This window comes from Pseudopodoces humilis, chromosome 1, assembly GCF_049639895.1.
Source record: "Pseudopodoces humilis isolate 2021_Gansu_Grassland_sample_001 chromosome 1, ASM4963989v1, whole genome shotgun sequence".
Lineage (NCBI taxonomy): Eukaryota > Metazoa > Chordata > Aves > Passeriformes > Paridae > Pseudopodoces > Pseudopodoces humilis.
Window position 1 is genome coordinate 19,970,272 of NC_142200.1, and position 22,613 is coordinate 19,992,884.

Here is a 22,613-nt window from a genome sequence, read left to right on the forward strand (position 1 = left end):
CTACGACTTTTTTTCAGAAGAGGGGCCATGCTTTTTTTTAGCTTATGGGTGTTTACTTATTTAAAAAGCATGTTTGACTTTGTATTCCTTTTGAGCTAGGCTAAGGCCATCCTCTGCACTGTGGTGTGGGGTTATGGTTCTGGGTTGTTTTCTTTTTGTTATTCAGAGGGGGATGTTCTCAGTGTCACTTAAATCTGAAGAAAGGGTATAAGATTCTGAGCTAGAGGAACCAGTTTCCCAGCTTAAGAATTCATTGCTAGTTAGAGGCATTTCACAAATTTTATGGGTGTCTGCACCTGGTCTTGCTGTTCCTGCAAAGGAAACAGAGTAGTACTTCCAGCTGGATATTTAAGTATCCATGATTTTTTTTTTTTACTGAATGTGTAGCTCTGACACTTTCCTGACTCATTGATGTAACTTTTTTCCTGTGCCACTGACCTTAGAGGGATTCTCTAGAGCAAAACTTGAGCTCCTAGCTTTTCAACGACAAATTCCCTCCTTTTGCTGCTGTGCCTTCAAATTAGATGTGTGGAGATCACATCCTGAAAGCATTAAGTCCTCAGTATCAACTGCAGAATGGCTGAGATTGGAATGGACCTTTGGATATCATCTACCATTCCCAGGCAGGGCCATCTACAGCTGGTTGCCCAGGACAGTGTTCAGATGGCTTTTCAATAACTCAAGGGTTGAGACTTTACAACTTTCCTGAACATCCTATGTGAGTAACTGGTCGCCCTCACCGCAAAGAAAGTGTTTCCTGATGTTCAGACAGATCCTCCAATGTTTTGGTGTGTGCTGGTGCCTCTGGTCCTGTCACTGGGTGCCACTGGAAAGAGCCTGGCTCTGTCCCCTTTACTACCCTTACTTTAGATGTTCATATATGTTGATAAGATCCCCCCCAGAGCTTTTTCTTCCTTACATTGAAGTCCCAACTCTCTCAGCCTTTCCTCTTGTGAGAGATGCTCTAGTCCCTTAATTATTTTTGTGTCCCTTTGCCAGACTCTGTCCACTATGCTCATGTCTCTCTTGTAGTGGGGAGCCCAGAACTCCAGTTGTGGCCTCATGAGTGCTGAATAAAGAGAAGGAGTGTCTGCCTCAGCATGCTGGCTCTATTGCAGCCAGAATGCTGTTTACCTATTTTGCTGCAAGGCATGTTGGCTCATGTTCAACCTGGTGGCCACCAGGACTTCCAGGTCCTTTTTTTGCCATGCTGTTCTCCAGCTGGAGAGTCTCTGGCACGTGGTTGCTCTTGTGCATGTGGTTGTTCCTGCCGAGGTGCAGGGATTTGTACCTTGACTCCCCTTGGTTGTCATGAGGTTGCTGTGCTCTGGATGGCAGCGACATCCAGCATATCCACCAGTCCTTGCAGTTGGGTGTCATCAGCAAACTTGCTGAGGGTACTCGCTGTCCCATCTGAAATGTTAATGAGTGTATTGAGCAGCGCTGGAGCCAGTATTGGCCCATAGGGCACACAGCTTGTTGCTGGCCTCCAGCCAGACCTCACCACAAATCACCACCCTCTGGACCCAGATGTTCAGATAGTTTTTGGTTCACCTCACTGTCTGCTCATCCAGCCTGAACATCAACAGCTTCTGCATGAGGATTTTGTGGAACACAGCACTGTAAGCCTTGCTAGGCAATATACACTGCTCTGCCCTTGTTCTATGTGGTGATGTGAAATCTGCCTTTTTTTCTTAAAACTAGAACTAAAATACATGTCCTATTTTTGCTAATTTTTCTTGTCATGCTTCAGCCTTCTTGTGGGCTGTCTTATACCCAATTTAGGTCATTATATACGTCAGTGTTGTTATATCATTAAATAGGGATGGTCTACTGTTAGAGAATTTTCATTCTGCAATCACTGTATTACCTGAAGAATTTTTATTGACAGAAAGCTGTTTTCAGGACATTAATTTGTTTGATCTTTGTCAGATTAGCATTCTACTTCAGATTGCAGATTCAATCAAATTGACAATCCCACAAAAGAGGAAATAAAGTTTGGGAGCCAAAGTATCAGCCAAAGGTTCTGTAAAACTGTGTTGGCTGATACCATGAAATGCAAAACCAGCTGTTTAAGTCAGACAAGAAGTATGTTTTATTTTCCTCCTGTTTGTGGCAGAGACCAGTGCTTGATTAACAGGAGAACAATGTTAGAATAGGGCAAACATACAGTGATGTTTTTCCACCTTATAAGAATTTGCAGCTTGGGGATTTCATGAGCAGTAGGTATTGGTTTGGTACATAATAACCAAATAGTCCTAATTTATAATTCTTAAAATGTGGAGAGGACACAGTATAAGCCATAATTCCCCTGATTACTGACTGAGTAAAGCAATGGGTTTCTTTGTCTTCTAGTTAATTTCAGTGATCTGTGTATTATAGTCTAAACACATTATCCCACTACCCTGCTGAGCAGTATTGGTTACCTTGGAGCCTGTAATTTTGTACTTGTGCTTGGGATTTCTTTTTTTTTCTTCTTCTTCTTACATACATTACCTTATTTTCTACAGATAATCTTATTGCTTGCTTTTGTGTGGCACTTTAGCATTTGATTTTATGGATTCTCCCCCTTTTTACCGAAAATGACTTAAAGCATACTCTAAATCTTCATTTATTCCAGTAGGAGAAAGGTGTAGCTGTGGAAAGCTGCCTCCTTGGAAGCTGCTCTCTAATGTTTGAGATGGCAGTTGGGGGCCGGATCCTTCTGTATGCTGTGTTGTGGCATGGAAGATAGCTGGGTGTGGCTTTACATCAACGACAGCATCTAGCATTGAAGTTATCCTGGGATTAGGAAACAAAGATAATGTATTTGCTGAAGTTTTTCATTGGTGTCCATTTTCTGCATTTCTCAGACTGTTTCTGTGACACTTGATAGACAGGCACAGGAGCTCATTTCAATGTGATTCAAGACAGGCAGGTGTGAGAGGTCTTTGATCTGGGGGCTGTGCAGCTCTGCTGGGCCAAAGCTCTAAACTGGCCGCATAGGTCCTTCCTTTGGTCTGGCTCGCTGTGCTCAGAGCACTTCAGGATCACAACAGAGGGACAAGGATGAAGGTTGTGTTTACCTTTTAAGTATTGATAGGTATGTAACACTGTTCTTCAGTGCTTAAATGGATTGTGTCATATGGGTGTGTCCCCTTGGGTGTCTGCTTTTTATTATTATTAGAATTAGTATTAGTCCTCCCTTGGAAAAGCATTGTAGTGGTACTTGTGTACTTCTATCTGCTCTGGTGTGGAAGTCTCATGTTTGTTGGCTTACAGCCTTTGTTGACATATTAAATTGTCTTAAAGAGACCTGATCACTTAGAAAAATCTACCAGGTCTCAAGTAGCTTTATTTATTATTTCCTTACTTGAAGTTGTTCATAATAACAAGCTAGTTTTAGGGATTTGGGATGTGGGGATTTTTGTTTGTTTGGGTTTTTTGCATGTGCATGTGCGGTTTGTTTGTTTTTGTTTGGTTTACATTTTGTTTATTTGGGTGTTTTAAGAATTACCTTTCCTTCCTCTGCAACTCTTACCTTCAGTAGTTTGAAATGGAGTAACTCTTCTGCATTTTTGAGCCTAACCTGCTTTTATAAAGCGAGATGTGGTGGAAGGATGGGTCCTGAGATAAACTTGTCTGGAAATAGAAATCTTTTGAGAGGAGTAATGTCTTGTGAGGAATAAAAGTACTGTGTGGGAAATCAGAGCTGTGGTAGTTCTGACCTAAAGCCTTTTTGGTTGCTGAGCGTGAGCATAGATCCCTTCTAGTCTGATTGGTTTCTAGAGGCTAGAAATTGGAGCTGCAAAACTTGAAATTAAAGAAATCCCTACTTGGCTTGGACAAACTGACTTTGTTTTCCTCACAACTGTTTTTGGATTAATTTCAGTAGTAATATTTAAAGAATGCATGTCTTGGTACAGGAGCCATCACTAAACTTTTTTTTCTGGAAGTGTTGCCAAGCTAGTGCATTTCTTCAAAAATGTTTGATGAGAGTACTTCTTGCTTCTAACTTTATCCTTTGAAATAGTTTAATTGCCTTTAATGAGAACTTTTCAAAGCATAGCCTGTCAAGACATTTATATTGGAGATTTCATTTACCACAGAAAGGACTTAGTGAAAATGTAGACCTTAATGTGAGAATTGACTAAATCGTCTCTGCCTGTATCTATTCCTCCAGAGCACCATCACTTGAAATTTTTGCAGTCTTATTAAAATTAACCTGATCTTAAATAAGCTTTTCCTTTCAGAAGGTCAGTGGTACAATACCCTGCAACTGTGCAGGTAGAAAGGCTTAGATTGCTGCAGGAAATTATTTAAAGTTTTTATTTGCACAGAGAGACTCTCCATACAGAGTATACAAGCATATCTTTCTGCTTTGTTCTTGTTTTCCTGCTGGTTTGGTTTTGTGACTACTGTTCATGTGAATGCTGGTGCCAGCACAAGAAAGGGGAGGAACAAGGGTGGAACCAGCAACCAAGCAGGGAGCAACTCCAGTGGTGTTCTGCATCAAATTCAAGTTCTCATGGGCTTACAGGAGCATATCAGCAGTACTTGTTAATTTTACTGTTACAGCAGTTACATATGATATGGTTGAGGCATGAGATAGTTTTTCCTTTTTTTTTTTCTTTCTGTAGAGTAGTTCAGTACTTGGAGCATTGTTACTTATAACTTTCTCTGTTCTCTCCTATTAAAGATTGACAGGAGCCTCTTTCCAGCAGTGTTAGATCTCTTTTGGCCCGTGCTTGTTGCAGATAGACCTACTCTCTTGAGATTGATGTTACTCGTGGATTCATTGATTATTCAAGTCTTAGCTTTCTGAGCATATTTCTTTCCTATTGCTTCATTTTTTTACATGTACAAAAGGAGTATGATGATTTTTTTCAGATTTAAAGATGTCTGTTCTTTGGTAGTGTCTGGTTTTATGAGCAAGGCTCAGATAAGGAAGCTTTAAATATTGCTCATAGACTAGTCTAGTAACCATCTCCAATAAAGTGCTACTTTTGTTGCCATCAGCTTTTCTTAAAGGCAGTGCAATGAATTTAAAGATAGGTTTTCCTATTCTGTAATTATTACTCATGCTTGCCAGGAGAAAAATGTTAATGGGAAACTGCTCAGGATTCCTGTGGGAAACTGCTAGATGATAAACTCAAGACATGGAACTTCAGGGATGTGTAACTTGTCAGATACTATGCAGCAATCCCTGCTTGCTGTATAAAACCATATGATACAGTGTGGAGTGTATGCTGTTTAGCTTGGGGTTCATTCCACAGTCTCCCACAGTGGTTCATTCTTGTGGGGTACCTTTTGCACAGTTTGCACGGGATGTTTGTGTTTTCTCTTGCTTTTGTGGGTTGTCTTTACAGAATCTTATCTGCATATGTACTCTTGGCCTGTGTAAAGTAGTTGTGGTTGGAAATTGGGAGTGTGAAATCGCCTACTTACAAACCAGCAGCTTGGCTTGGATAGCAAAAGGCAATTCTAAACACATTCAATTGCTTCCTGCTGTCTACTTTTCACTTTTCTTTTCTTCTTTGGTTTGGAAATTACTTCTACCAGTATAAAATACCTTGTTCCTCAAACAGACTTGGAGATTTTTTTTCCTTATTTTTTCCCTCAGGACAAATACTTTAAACACTGTTGATAATGTTAAGATTTCACTCTTTGGACCTCTGATCTGTTTTCTTTCTCATGCTCGGGATTTGCAGGTAGCTGAAGTCTGTTGTCCATAGTCTGTTTGTAGAAACTGAAGTGAAGCAAGTAAAAATGAAGGATTTAAAGACATGGATTCCAACAAACAGAGGGGAACAGTGCTGGTGTGCCTGTCTTTTTGTTAGGTTTAGAAAGGTGTTGCTGATTTATGCTAGGACAAACATGATACCAGAGCTGAGATTTCTTTTCTTAATTAAGAAGACCTTGCACAATTTTTACAGAATTAGTCTTGGTTTTATGTTTTGATACAATGCAAATACTCCAACTATAACTGGAAGCTCTTTAGGGGCTTTTTCAGGTTGCTTGTCTCCTCTGGGAAGAAAGGAGCCCCGGCTTTAATTGACATGCCTACCTGATAGTACTCCAGTGTCTTTGCTGCCCATAGAGAATCTTTCCTAAGTGGATGAGAAATTACCTTTGAAATTATTACTTGGTTGCTTTCCACTTTTGGACACAGTATCCTGTAAGCAGGAGTGGTGTATTGGTTGGCCCTTCTGCTGTGATATTTTGAACTTTTGGAAACATTATTTACCTTTAGTAAAGGTAATGTTTTACATAATCCTATGAATAGTGATGTTTCTCTGGATTGTTTCTTCTGTTAGTCAGAATTTGGTTTTGTCCCTTCTGCTATTGGCTTTTATTCATCTGTTTCTTTGTGTTTTCTGTTTTGGGGAATTTACTGTCATATTTTTCTCTCACATGCCACATACTTGGATTTCCTAGAAGACTGTAATCCTTTCTCCTCTGGGATTCTGTATTCAAGCTTATACAAGGAAAAACAAGTATATCTATAGTTCATGGTCATTGCTTTATATGTTTATTTTATGCATAAAGTTGTAAGTTGCTGTAACAAGGCAGGAGTAGTGTTTTTTGATAGTGACTTACAAAACACACAGAAATGCAAGGAAACATAGGTTCTGTGATAAAGATAAAACTCCAAAGCAAATAAACCTCCAAAACAAAAGCCTGATTTGAAGTTGAACGCTATCCAGTTCTTAAACAGACTCCCAGCACCAAGCAGTATTTATATTAAACTTCAATAAATGTGGTGGTAAGTTGTTCCCATAACATCATAGATATGCTGTGTTGAGTGAATGTTGTGGACTGTGGAGTATGTCATCAAATAACAGCTTCATTTCTTTCTGTTTCAGGTTAAGGGAAGTTTCAGAGAAGCTGAACAAATATAATTTAAACAGGTAAGGCATATCACATACTGCTGTAAATCATTTAGGAAAGTACAATTTCTCAACAGCAATAAGAAGCAGATGATTGTACTGTAGATGATGGAACCTTAGAAATCGTCTATGCTACTGATACTGAAGTCCAGAAATGCTTCAGATAACACAGTTAACACAGGAGGAAAATGGGAGATTCTCAGTTGTGACAAATTATATTATTAAAATCTTCATTATGAAATGACTTCTTAATATGAGGTATAAACCCTGTTTCTTTCTGATCAGATTAAGTGAAAACTATCACCTTTTAAGATCTTTTTCCTGCATTTTATGTGCTGTGTGCTTCAATTAATGCACATTTAGTAATTTTTCAGAGTTTTTTTTGTATTGGTGACTCCCACTGCACATTTTTCCTTCCTTGCACAACTTGATTTTTATTCTTTTTTTCAGACTTCAAAAGTTCTAAAATGCTAGTAATATTCTCACTTTTTATTTTCAGCCACCCGCCTTTGAATGTATTGGAACAGGCCACTATTAAACAGTGTGTGGTGGGACCAAATCATGCTGCATTTCTTCTGGAGGTAAGTTGCTGAAAGCTTCTCAGATAACAAACTTGAAACCATACAGTTAGAATTAGTTATTCTAACATTAAATTGATTAACACTCTTCAGTAATGGAAGACTTGTGTTTTAATTTTTTTGTGAACTTGACTTACATTTCAGTTTTGAACACTTGCCTTTCTTGCTCTAAATACAGGATGGTAGAGTCTGCAGGATTGGTTTTTCAGTTCAACCAGACAGATTGGAATTGGGTAAACCTGAGAATAGTGATGGGTAAGAAATACTTTTCTTCTAAGATATTTTTTGAACTTGATAAGCAGCTCAGCTGCTTTTCTGGTTTTGATTTTATTTGTTTGTTTTCCAAGTAGATTTTGGAATGGATACTTTGAGTAGAGACACAATGGTTATGGTGATGCAGCCAAACAGCCTAGACTGACAAACTAGTGTAGGAAGAAATAGTATATGTGATTCTGATATGTGATTCTGAAAGAAGTGAGACAGGCTCTCTTTAACTTCAAGAAACAAACTACTCCAAAAATAATCCTTAAGAAAGAATCAGTGTTAAACTGTTAAGCTTAATGTAGAATCCACTCTGAAAGTGGTCCCATTTGGCAAGGCTCACTTTCTAGGCCTGTGGTCCTCGGTCCAGGTAAGTCCCCCTTCATAGGGCTAATTAACAGTTCACATTTGAATTTAATCCACTTTGTATTGAAGTAGCACACTCAGGCTTAGGTTTACAGATAGAACACCTGCTGATTACAATTTGTACATATACACTAATGGAAAACTTAGCACAGTGGCTAGCTTCAAAAGCTAATTAGCTTAATATGTATTTGCAACTGTGCTATTATGGATTGCTGATGTACGTAAGGTCTGTTAGGCATGCTTTCCACTTTTTTTTTCCAGTGTACTTCTTAATATACAGTTAGATTAGTTTGGAATATTCCCCAAGGGTGTTGCTTAAGCTGGTATGTTACCAGACTAAGTCCCTGAGAATTTCAACCTGGGATTCCAGGTTTTGTTCTTAACCCATTTGGGATTGTTTTGTGACTGATTTACCATCTTTTACTTTCAGTTCAAAGTTGAGCAGTGGCTCAGGGGCAGGAAGGACATCCAGGCCAGGCAGGACTAGTGACTCCCCATGGTTTCTGTCTGGTTCTGAAACTCTGGGCAGACTGGCAGGCAACACCCTTGGGTAAGTTTTGATAGGATTGAGGCTGCAATCTGTTTGTTCCATATTTGAGTATATGTGTATACACATATATAAATTGTATGCAGTATGTCTAAGGGAACGTATAATCACAGCAGTTGTGTAGGTAGGGTATAACAAAAAACCCCTTGATTGACTTGATTAAAATAACAAACATTTAAGTGACCCTTCAGCACACAGGATACAGAGAGTTCTTCATAGATGTGTGAAGAATAACTTAGTTTAGGATGTGTTGTCTTCTTTTTAATGTTTTTTTTAGTTGCTTGATTTTTGAAAAACAGTCTTTTAGAGGGACACTATCAATTTAAACCATAATAGGCTTGAAGCATAATGTGAAATGAGTGCATTTATGCAGGAAGAACCTTAATTATGGGCTCCATTGTTTAGTGCTCTCCACTCCCTTGCCTGAAGTCATGGGTGGTGTTTTGATAGCTGGGGTCCTATACATAGTAATAGAAAAGGAACATTTGGAAAAGGTTGTTTCTCAGAACCTTTAAAATTGTATTATATGCAAAATGTACTGTATAGATCCAGATTTCTTGTCATTAGCTTTAAAATTGATGGTGTCCCTTTTTATAGAAAAGCAATTTTCATTCCATAATGACAGTGATCTCTTTGTTACATGTTTTGTAAGGCATGTCTAACTATGCTGCTTCCTAAGGTTACTAGCTGCAGTAAGGAGAACTGTGGTTTCTGTGTGTGAATGATTTGTTAAGAGGAAGGGACTACATATTTTCCATGAATTTCCAGAAAATTTGTTGCTTTTTTTTATTACCAAATAAACTAAATTCATTTGGCCTTAGTTGCATGAAGAATAACCATCCCCATAACCTTCCCAAATTTTTTTTTAAATCATTACGCATCTGAACCTAAAAATCCATGTGTTAAACTTGAAACTAGTATTGTCATGTTTAAGAACTTACTGTGGGACATGCAATGCTTTTCTTTTTTTCCTCATTATTCTTAGCTAAGCATAATGTGTTAAAATTGTTTGAATCTTAAGAGACTAACCCTGAAGTGTTTCTAATGTCTTCTCTTGAATGATTCGGAACTAGGTACTTGAAAGTCACTGAACTAATAGAATAGCAGTATGCACTGTAACTAGTCTGTTAAATGGGGGAAATAATTATCTTAATGAATTGAATATAAAACCATTCAAACTGTGGAGCCATTAGAGTAGATAACTGGATTTGGAAAATTGCTAGTGTGCTGCTGTGCAGTGGAGAGATGTGGTAAACTAGTGGGTGAACAGAAATGAGATGAATTATTTCCATTCTATGTTAATATTTAACTTGGGTTTAGATGGCTTTAAGAGAAATGGCTGTGTCCTTATTCTTCTTAACAGGACCAGGTTAGGACAGACAGGGAATATATGAGTTATTACACAAACAGAAATGGTTTTAACTGTTAAATACCTAAATGATGCCATTGATAGTTTATAACTTAAAGTAGAAAATGCATCTGTAGTATTAATATCTAATACAGAATTTTTTCTTTAACCTCACTCCTCCCTGCAGAGGGTTGAATTGAGAATTACTGTGTAGGTAGAATTTGACTTTCCCTCAGCCCTGTTCTTTTCCTCTCAGCCACCTTCCCGTGTTTAGAACAGTTTAGGTGGCTCATTTTATTTAAAATGTCACATTCTTTTCTGTTTTCAGTAGTATTTTTTTTTTTTAATAAAGAATTTTCTTTCTAACTCATGAGACAAGACTTTTCCTGAAGACATAATTGAACTGCTTTTTGTCTTGTCTTGTCATTGTGTGGTCAGTAGCTAGAATTCTGAAAAATGTAGATGTGTCTGACAGGGTCTTGTCTTAACCAGAGTAACTGGAGTTACTCTGGTTGCACGGTCTTATCAGGAGGAAAAAGAAAACCCAGTTGAGAAAGGGTGCTAGTAATCAATTGAAGGTATAAAATACAAGACAAGTATTCTTACTTAATTAGCTTTTAATAGCTACATATGATAGACTTTTAATGTTAATTTATTAGATACCGTTTCAGAGAACATAACTTTCTTTTTTCGTGTCTGATTTTAAATGTTGTTCTTGAAAGGAGTTTGAGACTTTAAGTGGTTGATAACAGGAAGGTTCTGTTGATACAGATTATTAAGTAGCAGTAATACCGTATCCAATATCCATTAAGGTATATTACAAGATAAGGTTAATGTCAAAGAACAAACTAGAGTCTCTTGTCTTTCATGGCAGCAGATTATGATGTCTTAAATTCAGAGCACATTCAATTGACACAGTTCTGTGGTGATAATTATTAGTGGATAGTTGTAATGATGGTGAGGTGTCTGCTTTTACAAATCACTTTTTGTTGCCTTATTTTGATGCTGATTCATAGAAACAAAGAAGCTGTTCAGTCAGTTCTGGCATGTTGTTCAGGTACAATGTGTACAGTTGATGTTGATTTCTGCAATAGGAATTGGTAAAAAGTAGAGTATCTCTTGAGAACTATTGAGGGTCAGAGAACTATCTAGTGTAAGATTTCTTTTGCAGTAGAGAAGATTACTTGGTTTTTCCAGTGTAATCTTAACCAGTTTCTTAATGAGAATCAAGTATCAGAATCTTCAGAAGATCCAGCTAAGTATAGTGATCTTCTGTCAGAGCCACTGACAGTGAAGTTGGTGCATGTATGCTTTTATAGCAGGAAATTGACAGATAAACGTTACGTTGCTGCTATTGCTTTTAGAAAATCTGGGAATTGATCCTTTTATGTGTTTATGTATGTATACATCCATGCAGCTGTATGAGTAGGAAAGAGTGGAAGTTTCAGTTGGAGTCCTGTTTTTTTAATTTCTTCTGGATATTTCAGAACTTGATCAGTTTCCTGGTGTTCTTGTTCTTTCTAGTTTTGAGAGTTAATTTTATAGTGTTTGTCTGTGAATTCAAGCTTCACTATTTTTCAGAGGCTGTTTATAAGTTACTAATAATAAAACGAGAGACTGTTGAAGTAGTCCCCAAAATATGCTGCTATATTAAAAAAAATAAATAATCTAAATCTTCTAGAAGTCGTTGGAGTTCAGGGGTTGGTGGAAGTGGAGGAGGATCTTCTGGTAGATCATCTGCTGGAGCTCGAGACTCTCGAAGGCAGACCAGAGTTATACGCACAGGACGCGATAGAGGATCTGGATTGCTGGGGAGTCAACCACAACCAGTGATTCCAGCATCAGTCATTCCAGAGGAACTAATTTCACAGGTATGTGAACTAGTTGCCCAAAACTCGGAGAGCTTCTCAGAGCATGTGTACCAGAATGTGTTGTAGTAGTGCCTATTCTCCAAGGAGTAATGGCATGCAATTAAAGAAATTGACTTTCCTAGCTGACTTCGTTTTATTCTTAAATATGCAGTGGAAGTCATAGACTTTTGGATTCTAGAATTTCCATTTCCCAAATGTCCCCCAAGACAAGGTATATATTTAATGTAAATGAGGAAGGCCATGTTTGGTTGCACAGGGGAGATTTAGTGAGAAAATCAAATATTTGAGAATAGTATCAAATGTGAAGTTTCTTGAAGGAATGTAATGAAGGAGGGCAGATTGACTCTTTTTTCCATGTTTGATAGAAGGAATGATCCATTTCAGATGTAAATGAAAGACATAAAGTTTATTTATTCTCTTTAAAATACAGATAATTTTTCTTCATGGACACTTCTGCTTAATTTTTTATGTGACTTTTATGAATAAAAGTATAAAGTTGGGTATAAATTGCTCTGCTTTTGCGTTCTAATGCACTAAAATCTGAAGAAGCTGTTAAGTCTGTTAAAACATTTTCCTCCACATTTGAGGAAGCGAATACATTCAAAATATGTGTCTAGTTAATGCATTTTAACTGTTAGCTTAGAAGTAGTTGCTGGTTGACATTTGAAATACAGATGTTAGTTGCTAGGCCAAAGATCTGCTTTACTTCCCTTGCTCTGATATTTTGCCTTCTTTTTTTTTTCTTTTATTTTTTAAATAGCCTACTTTGTTTACCTTTGAAACAGAATGTGTCTAAAAGATTTCTGAGTAACATTAAAGCAGAGCAATGGGAAAGATCTTCACAGATGGTCTGTAGATTCTAGGAGGTCTCAAAAGTCTGCAAACTTCTGGCATAGAATGCTTTGACAAAAAATTTACCTTTGTATGCTGTTAGAATGTGAACAAGGTGCTCTGAGTCCTAGACTTAGTGGAATAAATCAGAGCTTCTCTGATTTTTTGTATATTCATTGCATCTGGTGTTTGGAAGGTTTTATCTGCATTTGCACTTGTTAATAAAAACTTGCCTGTAGAAACATAGTAACAAGAAAAATGGAGTCATTAAGGTGGTTTTGTTTGAAGGGGAGTGGAAAGGGAAACCAGTGTAAAATACAGGGATTGAGGTGTAGTTTTGGCACAGCAATTGATTGCAGACTCTGTTGATGGACATACAAAGTTTAAACACTTTTATAGAAGCATACAGAACACTCTCAAAAACAGATTTTGCTTATTATTTAACTACAGCATTAAACATTACAAGAAGTAGATTCTAAGATTCCATTAGGAAATTTAGTGCCAAAGCTGGAGTTCAGTGGCTTAACGGGAACTGAGGGAAAGCTGGATATCAAGTACAGGATGCTGTGCAAAACTGATATGAGCATGTGTCTGTACGTACTGTTACTGACTTTTGATCCTTTAATTAGACTTCTTTTAGAATTAAGCATTTTCGTATGAATAGTGGGTGAGCTGAGAGTGACCAGTAGCCAATTCACTCTGCTCTTACAGGCACAAGTTGTTTTACAAGGGAAGTCCAGAAGTATTATTATTCGAGAACTCCAACGAACAAATCTTGATGTAAACCTTGCTGTAAATAATTTGTTGAGTCGTGATGATGAAGATGGAGATGATGGGGATGACACAGCAAGTGAATCATATCTTCCTGGAGGTTTGTATCCTGCAACTTCTGATTTAAAAATGCCAATATATTCTTATTTTTCTGTATTTAAGTACTGACAGCAAACTCTGTGCTGTGCAAGGTGCACAGTGAAGACAATTCTTGCTTATAGGAGCAAAGTCTAAAGATCTACAAAACAAAAGATGGACTGGGATGTCTTGAGGGATTAGGATAGCTGCTGAAGAATAACTGTTGATACTGTTTGTGGGGGATATGAAAGTTATATTTTCTTTTAGGATCCCAGACTTTGTAACACTAGCATTACTTTCCTCTATTTTGCTGCTCAATGAGATGTTGAGACTGCTGTGTGGCTTGCTCATAAAAGCTAATTCTAAAACTTTCTAGTGACTTGCATGTTTTTTACTACTAACATATATTGTTAATATTTATACAAGTTTTTAGAAAAAAAATTATATGCTTTTTTAAAATCAAAAAGCCTTAATAGAGGGCAAAACAGTTTACTGTGGTTACAGTTAGATTGAGAATTTATTCTTCATCTCAAGTTCCCCTTATAAATGCTGTTCTGGCTATAGTGGCAAAATGCTGTAATATAAGCACAGCTATTTTTGAAATACTGTCTGTCCCATAAAATTACTTTCTATAAAAGACTTGAATCTTCTTTTTCACTGGCTAAATAATTTAGGCAATCTTTTCTTGCTGACTGAACAGATTTGAAAACATAGCAGCCAAATCCAGTGTTGTGTTAGTTGCACTGCATGAAAAGAGCAAGTCTAAACTCTGACTATGTAGTATCTTTTCTTCCTTGTGTCAAAATGATGTTTTGATATTTTTCTAATAAATGTTTTTTTGTTGTTTTGGTTTTTTTTCTGCTCATCTGGTTCACCAGGAAGGTTCATGGGCTTCGTCCATCTTTATCTTGTCAGTCATGTGATTCGAGAATGGGTTTTTTTAATTTCTGCAACAAAAGCTTTGCATTTCATTTTGCTTCTTCTAGTTTTAGTTGCATCTCTCAAGCATCTTTATTTTGCTGTAGCATCAAGAGTCTTTTGGTGAAAGGGGTGAAGAATCTTTAATCTCAGTCTTACTTTGTAGTGATCAGCTTAATAGCATTAGACAGATGCACTGGAGGAAGTAAATTCTTCTACGTTTCCAAGTGTTCAGAGTGCTTCTTACTCTTCAGCATACCCAAATGCATTCCTCCAGAACTGGCCTTCAGAAGATAAATCACAGTTAGGAACTTTTACTGTAAATTACTGCTTTTAACCATACTAACCAACCTTCTACAGCATTAACTGTTCTCTGAGTACCTCTTGTGATCCTACGGATCAATTAATAGGGACTGTCTGACAACCTGTGACTAGTAGCAGTTTTTTGAAGGTGCCTCCACTGCAGTCTGTGAGTCTCATCTATTTGAGATGGGTTAAAGTAGTATACAGAGTTTCACTGTCCTCACTGGACATCCAGAAAAAGATTTCTCCTTGGCTTAATATTTAAATCTTCTTCCCTGTTCAGAGTAAATTTTCTTTAAGGGATTGCAGTGTCCTAAAATTGTGTTTTTCCCCTATTTTACCCCACAGAGAAAATTGGACTAATATTTTCCTAGTTTTTATGGGAAAAGATACGTAAATCATGACTGAAATGACACTTGATCTGCCTTAACGCTAGTCTTCAGAGATGATTTCTGATTTGTAGAATGTGCATGCCTTCTTTGTCCTATGTTTTATAGGTGAAAATCAGTTTCTTGTACAGAAATGAATTAGTTTGGTATCTGAAACTGATCAGAAGTGTAGCTGAACACTAGGCAGTTCTGTCATGACTCTACTGTTAAAACATTGCATAGTAAAAATTATCAGGTTTGCTTGTGTCACATGACAGTGCAAGCTAGTTTTGAGGAAAACCAAATGGCCAAAGAAAGTTGCCTATAGCTCTTTTTAAAAGTATTTTGCTCTAGAAACTTTGCAGTCTTCTTGCTTTCACTTGTCATCTCACATCTGGATGCCCCTTTGGAACTATGACATCATCAGAGAAAACTGGATAACCGATAAATGCTGTATGCATTCAATTGTTGGGCTTCTTTATTGTTCTGAAAGATAACGAACCTTTTCTAAAATTATGTCAAATTATGCTTTAAAAGTTTTTGATTCTCATTTCGAGCACAAAATAAGCAGACAAGGCAGAATTTGCCTCTGGGCTTTTGAGGCTCTTGCATTTCTATTAAAAGCATATGTTAATTTTGTCTTTCTGCCTTCTGCATGTCTCATGCTTTGTGACCCTTAAATTTAGGGGATACTTCTCTAAGCTTTCCAAGATAGGGAAACTTTTTTTAAGGCACTTTATATATGATTTAAAAAATAATAATTATAGAATCATTAATAAGCTGAAATACTTTCCAAGTACTGTGAAATTAATAAATTCTTGTTTAATGGATCATATTTTCTTAATATATCAGTTGTGATGGTTCCAGTTAGTATTGTAAATGTTGTGCGTCTTGACTTTTTTTGAGGTAGCAAAAAACATGTTTCAATCCTTTCTGAATTCTTCAAAATGTCTTAAGTGGAGAGCAGAGGATTACTTTTCTGTACAGATTGCTGTCAAGGAGTGTCTCTTAAATATTTATTTTTGGATCCCAGTGTACTTTGATTTTTGGCTTCTCTAATCCCGTTTCTTTTTTTTTTATGATAGTTAGCAGAGGGGATTGTGGGTTCATTTGTTTCATAACAAATACATAAGGAGAATAATCAAGGTAAACATATATAGAACAAGATCATTTAGCATAGGAAAGACTTGACAGCTTGTGTGAGGCTCATACCAGGTTGTATTAGAGGGTTCTTAAGGTCTTTTTGTTCTGTTAATATTCTGAATAGAGATGCTGTAAATGTTGAAATGTTTGGTTTTTGTGTAGTTCAGAGGAGTGCATATTTGCTCAGTAACTTCTGCATGGTACAGTGGGTTCTCGCCAGTGGGACTTGTGAAACGAGGGTTTGACAACATCCAGGCTGCTTTGCAGAGAAGAGAGATGGGTTGGTATCGCAGCAGGACTTACTGTGCTAGCTTCCAGTGAGGGGAGATGGGAACTGCAGCCTGGTGTAGGATCAGCTCAGTGGTTTGCCTTCGGGGAAAACAATTAGATAATGGGGTTGGGTTTTTTTTGTGGTTTTGTTGTTGTGGTTTGGTTTTCTTTGTTGTTGGGTTGGTTTTTTTTTTTTTTCCTCTGTTTTTGTGAACTTCAAGCTGAGTAATATTTTGAATAAATATCTTATCAAGAATGAATTCTGGAGTTCTGTTTTAGTCTAGTTTCCTAGGAAACCAAAACAAATGTTTCTCTCCCTTCACTGTCACAGTTTTGCCAATTTAATCCAAACTTGAAATAGGAGGAGGTACTGAAAAACTTGAATACTTGAATATTTCATAAAAGTCTGCAGCTGAAAAGAGGGGAGAGAAGTTACGATTGCCCCCTTAAGAGAAAAGGTTTAAAGTGAGCTCTACTTGAGATCAGAATTGATCTAAGCAACATCTTCAGTTAATAAATCCAGTGATAATGCTATTTGAATTGCTGCTTTACTGAAAACTAGGGGGTTATTGATGATTTTTTTTGGTGTGGGTATTTTTTTATTGTTTTGTTTCTTTCCTCTGAACTGGATATCCTTTTCCTTACGATTTTCTGCAGTATTTAGTAGTGAATCATAGATATTTTTTTAAGAAAATAGGTTCATCAGAAATATCACACCTAGATGTGAAGGGAGCAGTGTGATTCAGGTCTAACACAGCACAGGAGATGAATGATATAATCCCATGGGATTTGTCTAAAGAGCAGGAAAATAAAGACATAGAGAATGGGTTTATTTTTGTGGTTTTTCTTTTTCTTTTCTTTTTTTTTTTTTTTTTTTTAACTCTGGATTCTTAAACTGGATGTAGCCTTGCAGTATCTGTGTTTTCACAGCGCTAAAAAAATTCCAGTGATGTTTGAAGGGGAGTGGATTTGGCTCCTATCCCTACTGGTTTTAGCACCTTTCTTTGCTGATATAGAAAATGGAAGAAGGGGGATCTCTTTCAGAAATACTGGAAGAAAATTAAAATCTGATTTGAAGCTGAAATAAGAGGGTAAGAAAAGGCTTCATTTCGTTACTCATCTTAATGCGTATTTAGCCAAAACCCACATAGTTTTGGTTCTTACGTCTGATAGCTTGAATTTTAACTTTTATTTTTTGGAAACACAGCTAAACTCAAGATGCCTGACCTGGTGGAAGGTGTGTGTGTGTGTGTCACGAGTTAGTGTGTGTTTTCTGTCAAGAGGATTTCTCACATAGCTTATCTTAAAAAAATCTAGTATTGTCTATTTTGAATGAAGGTGGAAAGTTCTCTTCTGTACTGGGCAATTTGGTTCCTAGAAAGAGATCAGAGTTCTTTGCAGTTGTTTTTCTGGACACTGACCAGAAGATACCAGAACTAGTTTCTAGACTACACAGGGGTTGGAGCTTACCTAGATAAAGATGGTTGTGGGTAGAAGGAGGAGAGAGCAGTATGTCAGTATTGGGAAATACAACAGAAACTCATCTGTGTTCCCAGCTCTGAAAGTCTGTTACTTACGAGTTGATACTGAAGGTGAGGTGTACTGCAGCTTTCTTATTGTGAAAAGCCAGTAGCAGGCAGGGTAAGGGTACTCTCAGTGATCTGAATTGTTCCAGGTAGAGCCTGTTTGCCAAATGTGAATTTTCTAAGATTTCCAAGCAGTCTGTCATGGATAACTTGGTAAAGTGTACTGTCTGAACTATGGAGTCCCAAATGGTGTGCTTATAGAAACACAGCCTACACTTGAGTGGATTACTTAATTAATGCAGAAAGCATTTATGTAGGTCTTGCCTTGAATCCACTGTGCTCACTGGTTTACAGTGCTGTTTTTCTATGGACAGTCAGTGGTATGTGTTACGTATCCTGTAGATGAGAGTTTAGAAATACAAGGATGAATATTCTCATGTGCAGGGGTGTGAAAGTCTTAAGTGAATTAGTACCAGTTCTAAGAGCAGACTTCTGGCTCCTTTTCAGTTTTTGGATACCCTCTACTTTGTATTCCTCCCTCCATTTCATTCCAGACACTGAGAAAAAGACCTGTAATTATCAGATTCTGCTGTTAAGACTGCTTGTTTTGTAGCTGCTGTTTCGTTTTATGTCTATGAGATAGAGGCTGAGAACTGGATGTGCAGCAATTCTGTGCGCTCCTTCCAAGTTTCCTGAAGGGAGTCTGTGTATAGCCTCGCACGAGCTTCACGGGTGGTTTAAGCAGATGAGGTTGTCCTGCTGCCAGAAGGCACTACCCTGCCATTCCCTTACATGGGGCTGAGATTTTTGGCTTCTATGGGCTAGTGAAACCTAATTTGGGGAGCCTGATTTTTTAATATTTTTTAAATTTTCTTTTAAGTCAGATTTGCTTGAAAGATTGGGAAGGGCAGAACTATTTCCTTTGGCAGCAATCAGTAGGGTCTTGTCAGCTTTGCAGCATGTGGTGAAGTTCCACCTTTGGGGCTCTGTTACTCCATTAAGTTAGTCTGAAGATCTATTCCCACCTTACTTCTATACCCAGTGAACTTCTGTTTCAAGCCAGGTGAATGCACTAGCAGTAGATTTAGAAATCCCCCCTTGTCCCAAGGAGGTGCCTGCCTCATGGATAAAGGAGGGAAGCAGGACTTCTGTAGGAAGATGATGGTCAGGTTCAGTTGTCCTGACAGTCTATATTGCTGGACTTCAGTAAGTCACATGAATTTCCAGTGGCCTCTCTTGTGTGTAGATAGAAGCTTTAGCTTTGTTAATGAAAGGAGATTGTTTTGCGTTTTAATGATGATCATTACAAGGGGAACTTGGGTTTTCTAACAGAGAAGCTAGGGCAGTCACAGTATTTAATTGAAGTTCAACCCTTTGGTTTGGTTGGGTCTTTTTTTTTTTAAACTGCATGGTATTAAAACATTGTGCTTTTCCCAGATAACTGTTGTTGTTGTTCATGTAGCTACCAGTTAAAGCTTTGTATTGAGAGCTGCAAGTTGCTAGCTTGTGAATTTAATGAGTACGTCATTCTCTGAAAGAAACATTTCATGGAGAAATGTGCAGTCTTTGGCATCAAAGACATGGCTGTGCAAAGGCCGCCTTTCTCCATCAGCTCTGTCCTCCCTTCATTCTAGGTCATCCTGGGAGTTCTGCATCACGTGCATGAGTGTGTGTGCACATGTGTGTATATGTCTATCTTATTTTAGTGCTTTGTTCTTTTACAAAGTGACAGTCAAAAGTTTGAATTTCTGGGATACAGAACAATATGTTTTGGGGAAGTCTTGTTTGGGAAATGTGGTTAGGTAAGTGACAGAGCAGTTCTTGCAGGGAAGCTGGTTTTGTTCACTAGTTCACCGAGCTTGATTGTAAATGTGGTGGCATAGGAGGCACATGAGTTTGCACTGGTGAATCTGAAGAGCAGAAATTCAATTAATAGATAGGATTTTTTTTGTTTTGATATTTGTTTAGTTGATGGTCTCTCTAGCTGATGTTTTAAGTAGCTGATTATTCACTTAAGACCCTTGTCTCCTCTTATAGAGGATCTTATGTCTCTTCTGGATGCTGACATACATTCTGCTCACCCAAGTGTCATTATTGATGCTGATGCTATGTTTTCAGAAGATATTAGTTACTTTGGTTATCCATCCTTTCGGCGCTCATCACTTTCCAGGCTAGGCTCATCCAGAGGTAATTTTGCACCTTTTTTCTTTGTAATAACTAGTTTGCTGTGGAAAAAGCTAGTGATAGTACACACTGGTGGTTTAGATGCTGATTTAATGTGAAAGTAGACTGTGATGTGTTGTCAAATATAGAGTAGACAAGTAGACTGCTGTTCATCAAAATTATTAATGAATTCTGACTATTAGCAGGTAAGTTCTGCAAGAACGTTGGTAGTCATATATTTTAAATGTAAGTGTTGATCATTGGTGTTGCAAAGTGTTACAAAATCATTGCATGTTAAGTTTATTTTAAACTGTAGTGTATATACTTACTAATATATAGATTGCATTACAAATATATATTTGGCTCAAAAATCAGTAATAATCAATGACATGCAGCATTCTTAATACTTTTTTTTTTTTTGTTTTCTTCTTCTTTCTTTCTTTTGGGTTGCTCTTTGTACACTGTTCTTCACGTTTCCTTAGTTGTTCCATGACAGAAGTTACCTTATGGAATGAGGAACTTTAGATAATAAGGAGGGAGAAGAAATCTAAATTATACTTTTTTTGAAGCATTTTTATAGTTGGATAAGGAGAACTATTGGCAGGTGATAAAAAAAGCTCCTTGAGAAGTGTTAGGGTATTTTTTTCTTTTAAGGATTATACACTTGCAAGATTTATAACAGACCATGCAGCAATTTCCTATCTTTTTGAGGCTGTTACCACAAATACCTAGAGTATTTCCAAACTGTTAATCCAACCTCTGATGTGATTGTTTATTTAGTACAGTTTTTGTTGCCTTTCATGAACATGCTTAATATATTAATTGCTGAACATATAAGTTCCTGTTACAGAATTATTAGTTAGGGGGCAGTATGATGTTTGCTAGGGATTAAGTACAGTACTTAGATGAAATACATCTGTAAGACAGGCTGTTGTGTTTGGCTTATGTAAAAACTTTCCCATTTGTCTAATACAGCAAAAGACCTAAGACTTGGTGTAATCCATTGAACCTATGATGTAATAATGCAGTCATCTCGTATATGTAATTCCATTTGATTTTTGTGAGCATAAGTGAGGTACTTCATAGGTTAAATGCATTTATGTGCATGTGCGAATATTCAGCATCTGACATAACTCCTTCTAAATTCCTCCTTTTTTTTCCTTTTCTAAGGTTATTCTATATAAGATGTTACCACGAATTTTATAGCCCTTATTTTCCATGCATAGTTGACTCGTGGAAAGTTAGTTTGATTACCTGATCTAAAAAATTTTTCTGCATGAGCGAACTGCAGAGTACTGGCTTTAGACAGTTTATAGGCCAGTTGGAGGGGAAGCATTTTGGTAAGGAACATTTTCCTGTGAGGATCCTTTTAAAAACTTGTCTGACTCTTGAAAAGTTTTCATTTAATCTACTGAAAGCAGATGCACTTTAATTTATTAAATCCAGTCCTATAGAATATTGCTTTAAACGAAAGGGGTTGGATTATCAAACATGTATGAGAGCTTTTTTTAATGCTTGCTTTCTTTAACCTTTTCAAATTACTGTTTTTCTGGGAAAGTTGCTATGAAACTCTCTAATAAATACTCTTTTTTGGTTTGCATAAAGCTATCTGTCAGACTGTATAGACTTAAGATTCTTTTATTGTTGTAACTACATTGATAAAACTACAAAACTGCGTATTGTACTGGAAAACTTTAAATAGAAATGTTAAATGTATTTGGCCTCTTATGATGTAAGTGAAATTTCTCTAGAATTTTTTCATAGTGCACAAAACTGTAAGCCTTTATTTCTAGCTTATTTTATGTTTAGTAATTCTAAAGTACATATTCTTGAAAGAGTTAATATATTGAATGTTGCATGTCAGGACTATATTTTTAATCTGTGTGAGTAGATTAACTGCTGTTAGTTGCATCCTGAAGGGTCTTTACTAGAGAGTGGCTTACTTTTATCCCACTGGTGTGACCCAATTGCATACCAGTTCTCCTTCTTCCCTTAGAGAGAGACTCTGAGCTGTTGCGTGAACGTGAGTCCGTTTTACGTTTGCGTGAACGAAGGTGGCTTGATGGAGCCTCATTTGATAATGAAAGAGGCTCAACAAGTAAGGAAGGGGAACCAAGCCTGGACAAGAAGAATACACCTGTTCAAAGTCCTGTTTCTTTAGGAGAAGACTTGCAGTGGTGGCCAGATAAGGTATGGAATTTTTTTAGCTATTATTTGCATGCTGTGCAACAGATCTGTTTATTTTTTTTCCTGAATAAATACCGAGAGTTGCGTTTTTGACTATCATGTCTTAGTTTTGTGAGATAATGTATTGAAGCATATTCCTTATTAGGCACTTAGTTAAATTACACGTAATTAATGACATCCTTATAGCGGCACTTCTGTTACTAGTGTTTTAATTT

General features: G+C 37.1%; 1 protein-coding gene across 2 annotated transcripts in view; it reads left to right on the forward strand.

Annotated features, from left to right (window-relative positions):
* UBR5 (ubiquitin protein ligase E3 component n-recognin 5) overlaps positions 1–22,613 on the forward strand; it is an 85,033-nt gene that overhangs the window by 10,584 nt on the left and 51,836 nt on the right. For both annotated transcript variants that reach the window (XM_014255144.2, XM_005516979.3), the window contains exons 2-9: positions 6,846–6,890; positions 7,369–7,450; positions 7,626–7,702; positions 8,505–8,624; positions 11,651–11,840; positions 13,383–13,542; positions 20,086–20,235; positions 22,190–22,401. In XM_014255144.2, coding sequence (XP_014110619.1) covers positions 6,846–6,890; positions 7,369–7,450; positions 7,626–7,702; positions 8,505–8,624; positions 11,651–11,840; positions 13,383–13,542; positions 20,086–20,235; positions 22,190–22,401 — 1,036 coding nt within the window. The remainder of the gene's footprint in view (positions 1–6,845; positions 6,891–7,368; positions 7,451–7,625; positions 7,703–8,504; positions 8,625–11,650; positions 11,841–13,382; positions 13,543–20,085; positions 20,236–22,189; positions 22,402–22,613) is intronic.